Source organism: Bison bison, unplaced genomic scaffold, assembly GCF_000754665.1.
Source record: "Bison bison bison isolate TAMUID 2011002044 unplaced genomic scaffold, Bison_UMD1.0 scf7180017864037, whole genome shotgun sequence".
Lineage (NCBI taxonomy): Eukaryota > Metazoa > Chordata > Mammalia > Artiodactyla > Bovidae > Bison > Bison bison.
The window spans coordinates 7,021,451-7,027,136 of NW_011494609.1; the positions used below are offsets into that span (position 1 = coordinate 7,021,451).

General features: G+C 59.6%; 1 protein-coding gene across 1 annotated transcript in view; it reads right to left on the minus strand.

The window, feature by feature from the left end:
* PFKL (phosphofructokinase, liver) overlaps window positions 1-5,686 on the minus strand; it is a 21,129-nt gene that overhangs the window by 2,995 nt on the left and 12,448 nt on the right. Inside the window, 6 exon segments of the mRNA XM_010834893.1 lie at window positions 15-179; window positions 1,680-1,832; window positions 2,301-2,388; window positions 2,835-2,905; window positions 3,264-3,410; window positions 5,226-5,289. Of these exon segments, the coding sequence (XP_010833195.1) occupies window positions 15-179; window positions 1,680-1,832; window positions 2,301-2,388; window positions 2,835-2,905; window positions 3,264-3,410; window positions 5,226-5,289 (688 nt within the window).

Below are 5,686 nucleotides of genomic sequence, written 5' to 3' on the forward strand. Positions count from 1 at the left end.
GGGGCTCTGCTCACCTTTAAGTCTTGAATGTTGAAGGGATCCTCGAAGACATAGGCAGCGTCGGCGCCCACAGCGATGCCAGTCACAGTGGCCAGGTAGCCGCAGTAGCCACCCATGGTCTCCACGATGAACACACGGCGCTTGGTCCCCGAGGCCGACTGCTTGATGCGGTCACAACTCTGGGGGCCAGGGGGCAGTCAGAGACCGCCCTTCAGGCCGCAGGGCCCCATGACGCTACAGGGACTCAGGTCTCTGGCCCAAGCTGAGGACTAAGGCGGAGGCAGGGAGGGGCTGGGACAGCCCCTGCCCTGTGTGCCAGGGTGCTGGCAGGCCTCACCATGAACCTCCCCTTGGCCACACAGAATCGAATTCCCAGTCTGGGCAATTCTGCCCCCAGGACGAGGAGGGATCACTAGAGTGTGGTGGGTGGAGGCCAGGGGCGCTGCCAGGAGGCTCTCCCTGACCCTGGGCCAGGGGCGTACTGAGCCTTAATCTGCCAAAGCGGGAGACATGCCTGCCACGTCAGGGTCATAAACAGGGGCCCAGACAGCACATGCAGTGAGGGCTCTGCACACACTAAGGATAACGTGACGCCTGATAGCAATCCTACCTCTGAATGGTTCAAGGAAATGCGAGTATTGGATAAAGAACTGAGGAAAGAGAACCAAAACAGATGAGCAGGTCACTGATGTCTGAACTGTGACCATCAACCCCAGATGACAGATGAAGAGCAAAGTGGAGGAGACGGCCACAGTGTTTGCAAAGAGTCTGTGTCCCACATATGTAAAGAGCACTTACAAATAAAAAAGAAAACGTGCCCAGAGAAAAATAGGCAAATGGTGGAAAAAGATAATTCCCAAAAACCCATAAATGGCCACCAATAAATGCATGGAAAATGTTCAACTGCACCAGAAATCAGAATTGTGAACTGAAATAGAATTCTATCTTCCCCCACCTGGTGAGGTTCAGGGGCACCAGAAGTTTCGGAAGAGCAGTGGGTGCAGTGACCCACAGCCAGTGCAGATGGAGGCTGGATTCTAACAAAACCCCTGAGGATCGTGGTATTCTGGGATGGGGGAAGTAGGGGTGGGGGGTTTGGGGTCTCCTTTAGTCTCTTGTTCCATTTGTATTTTCTTCTTCATCTAATAATATGTAGCACTTATTACAGCAGCACACCCTATTCCAGCTTCTGATCCCCCAAATGGAGGTGCTGGAACCTCGGGGGAGCTGGGTTCATGAGAGGTAATAGGGTGGGAAAGGTCTGGAGAGTGAGAGAGTCAGGGGGACGCCCCTGGGGAGCTCAGTGGGGCAAGCCTGCTGGGACCCTCCCCCATCCCGGAACAAGGCTCCCACCTCCCACGTCCCAGCCAGAGCCCTGGGTACCCCCAGAGCCACCATGTGGCTGCTTCACCAGACAGAACCATGGCTGGATGTCCACACCAGTACAGCAGCTCAGTTAGGTCGGCTGCAGACCTGCCCACCATCATCCTCACACCCTATCACCCCACAGCCACTCCCCCCCGGTGTCATCCACGAGGCCTCGGGGGGCAGCCAGGTCCTGCCCACTCCCCACATGGTCCACCAGCCTCGGTGGGGCCCCGTACCTGTCCTACCTGCTCAGCAGCCCCTCTGCGCGCTCCCCACTCCCAGCCAGCCCCCGGCCCACGCCCAGCCCGCACCTCCATGGCGGCGTTGACGGCCGTGTCGGAGCCCAGGCTGAAGTCCGTGCCTGGCACGTTGTTGCTGATGGTGGCGGGGATGACGCACATGACGATGCACAGCTCCTCGTAGCGCCCACGGGCCTCCACCAGCTGCAGCACCCCCTCGTAGGCCTGTGGGGATGGGGGGCTCAGGCCCGACCCTGGAGAGGCTGGTCTGGGGGCCAAGGCCAGAGAAGGGGCCCCTGGGTCCTGCTCCCCACGTGCATGCGGGGCTGGGCACCTGAGCCCACCTGCCCCCACCCTCAGGGCCAAGACCAGGTGGGCCCCACCCAGGAGCTCTGTAGCCACCGTCCCCAGGAACTGGACTCCAAGGAGGGCAGGAAGGAGCCCAGCTGCCGTGACCCCGACCCACTCCACCCATTCTGCAGGCGCTCAGGTTCCTCCAGGAGAGGGCAGGAGTCGATGTCTGTCATGTAGGGGGGCTGAGCGAGCACCAGCGTCACATGGACACGCCGCCAATACTCAGAGCTCTGCTGAGAGCCCTCTGGACTGGCCCTTCGCCAGCAGGAGACTGAGGCCCTCGGCCACTTGGTCCTCCTGCCCGGGTTGCCCCCGCATGCTCCCCTGCGGCCCCCTCACCTCAAAGCCCCCGATGACCAGCAGGGCGTGGATGTTGTGAAGGCGGATGTTTTCCACAATTTTCTCCATGTAGCCTTTGGGCAGCGTCCTGCAGAAGATAAATCAGATGGATACGCGAGTCTGCACAGAATGCCAGGCTGGAGGGACACACGTCCACAATGTCTGACCACAGGAGAAGGTGGGCATGGGACCTGGCCATGTGATTATTCCCCGTTAGAGGGGAGGCAGAGGTGAGGCATGGGTGGGTGGGGGTGAAGGGACCACCAGCAGGACAGGTGGCCTGGCACCTGCCAGGGCACTGGCCACTGCCCTCCCCACACCTGGGCTGTAAGCCTCACTTCCTGCCCGAGGGGGTGCCTTCTGCAGGCTGGGTCACCTGAATAGCCATCCTCTACACAGGTGCCCTCAAGGAAGCCCCCGGCAGCAGGGTCTGTGTCCCACTCTAGACAGGCCACCAGCCAGGGAGGACCCAGCCTGTGGCCATGGGGCTGGTTTCTCTGACATCCACCCCCTACCCAGTGGCCAGCTGCTCACCTCTTTGTCCCCAGCATGGAGCCACCACGCCCCAGCCAGCCGGCCACGTCATGCCAGCTCACTTCTTGCACCTGTAGGGGGAGGCATGGCTTCAGGGAGCAGGCCAGGGCACTTGCCCACTTCTCCACAGATGACAAGCCTGTGCTCAGAAGTGCACGTCCTTGGGGGGACAGAGGCCAGGCCAGGGACTGACCCTCCAGCCGCAGGTCAGAGCAGGGTCTCGGGGGCTGACCTAGGCTGAGGTGGATCCAGCTGTGCCCCCTCCACCCCAGGGAGCAGGCCCAGCCTTTCCCCGTGCCCACATTGTGAGTCCTTTGGTTCTTGTGTGTTTATAAGCCAGCCGGGGACGTAGCCTAAGCTGACCAAAGGCAAACAGGAGCACCACCACAGGCTGGGCTCCCCACCGGCCTCGGGCACGGCCTCACCTACCTGGTTCTTGGCCAGGCCTTCAAAGCCGTCATGCACGACGTACACCGTGTGGCCCTGGGAGATGCCAGAACGCACCGCCGAGCGCACGGCCGCGTTCATGCCGGCTGCTGGGGCCCCCACGTTCAGGATGGCCAGGGAGAAGTTGGTCTTCAGAGAAGAGGGAGAGACAAACACGTGGGCACAGGGCAGGGGGGCCGCTGACCCAGACGGAAGTCAGCAGACATCAGCTTCCAGAGAAAGGGCCCCGGTCCTCGGGCCAGCCTGGACACCGTCCAGGGACTGGACTCCCCCGGGCGTGACAAACACCTGTCCTCCTGATCCCATAACAGGAGGGTCTGTGTCCCGCTGATGCCTCCTGATGCTCAGCTCAAGACCACCCGAGCTACCGTGCAGGCCCCGCCCACAACCCGCACAGTCCCGGGCCAAAGGCGGGAGCAGGACTCCAGCCGCTGTCAGTCAAGTGCAGCTGGGACCACAGTCAGTGCCTGCCAGTGGCAGTCACCCCACGCTCAGGGCTCAGCGCCCCAGAAAATCCTTGGTGAGCAGCACAAGGGGGCCACCGCAGCCACAACAAAGTGCAAAGAAGCAGGCGACGCCAATTTCGTATTAATGGTGGTGTAGTCGCTAAGTCGTGTCTGACTTTCTGCAACCCCACAGACCGCAGCCCGCCAGGCTTCTCTGTCCATGCGATTTCCCAGGCAAGAATACTGGAGTGGGTTGCCATTTCCTTCTCCAGGGGATCTTCCTAACCCAAGAATCAAACCTGAGTCTCCTGCATTGCAGGCGGATTCTTTACCAACTGAACCACCAAGGAAGCCCTTTAATATTAATAATTAATAGTAATACAATGGTTAATTTAACCTGATAGAACCAATGTGTCATCGCCTCAACTCGGAATCAGTGTAAGAAATCAGGTCTTTCACACCCATTTCTCCTGCTGCTCCTCAGACCCAACATCTGTGGGGCACGCAGGCACCCCACTAGGGACAGCCACGTTCCCAGCACTCAGCAGCCACGTGTGGCCACTGGCTCTGCTGGGCTGTGTGGCTCTGGTGGGTCCTGGTAACACCAGCCTGATGCCCCAGAGGTGGTCATAACCCAGAGGGTTCTGGAAGGAGATGTGGACACCACTCTGCCTTGCCTGGGAATGCTGCCCACCCCCAACCAGCTCTTGGGATAAATGGGGGTGGGTGGGCCAGGACCCCACCATCCAAGATTGTCTTGGTGTGACCCTTTCTTTGTCCCATGATTTCAGAGATGGATCCTGCTGTTGTCCTTATTTGGAAGAGAGACCATTTCCTGAAGTTTTTAGCTGTTTGGGAACATGTCTTAATACTCTTGAGAGTCCCTTGGACAGCAAGATCAAACCAGTCAATTCTAAAGAAAATCAGTCCTGAGCATTCATTGGAAGGACTGATGCTGAAGCTGAAACTCTAATACTTTGGCCACCTGATGCAAAGCTGACTCACTGGAAAAGACCCTGATGCCAGGAAAGACTGAAGGCAAAAGTGAAGGGGGCGGCAGAGAATGAGATGGTTGGATGGTATCACCAACTCAATGCACATGAATCTGAGCAAACTCCAGGAGACAGTGAAAGACAGGGAAGCCTGGAGTGCTGCTGTCCACGGGGCCTCAAAGAGTCAGACACGACTGCGCAACGGAACAACAGCGTAACCCTGGAGCCCTGCTCTCCAAGGCAACCTGTGGGCCTGACTCAACCTTCAGCCATTTGATAAGCGACAGGCCAGTGTGATCCCCAGGCCCAGACACAGGCTGTTGGGGCCTACTGGTCAAGCAGAGGCCAAGCCTGCCCTCTCAGCCCGCAGTTCAGACCCCAGACAGGAGGGAGGTCCCGGTTCCCTGAGCAGGGGCAGCTCCCTACTCCCTGAGCCAGGCTGTGGGGGAGCTGGCAGGTGGAGGCTGCAGACACAGACAGGCATGGGCTCCGCAGCCTGCTCTCACCTTCTCCTTGGAGATCTTCTGGTGGGAAAGCAGCTTGTAAATATTCCAGTTGTTCTCAAAGCTCCTGGAAAGGAAGCGGGTCATGCACGATGCAGCCACAGCCGAGCAGCCTGGCCCAGCACAGCCACAGCCCAGCCCAGAATGCAGCCTCCGAGGGGCCAAACACGGGCATGGCCCACTTCCCCACTCTTGTCGCCATGGAGCCTGGCTGGGTGCCATCGCCAGGCGGCAGAGATCCCTCTAAACACGCGTTCCCAATGCCCCCTCAGCAAAGCAAGTGCCCGCGTTCAGCCAGCATGGACTCTGCAGCTCCAAGGCCAAGGGACCCAGAGGAAACAGACCTGTGGATCCAGTTGACCTGGCCCCGGGCCTGCCCCCACTGCTTCCTCCTGCGGTGTCCCCTCCCCCTGCCCCCTCCCCAGGCCCCCTTCCTGACCCTACCTGTGCAGTGTTCCACACTC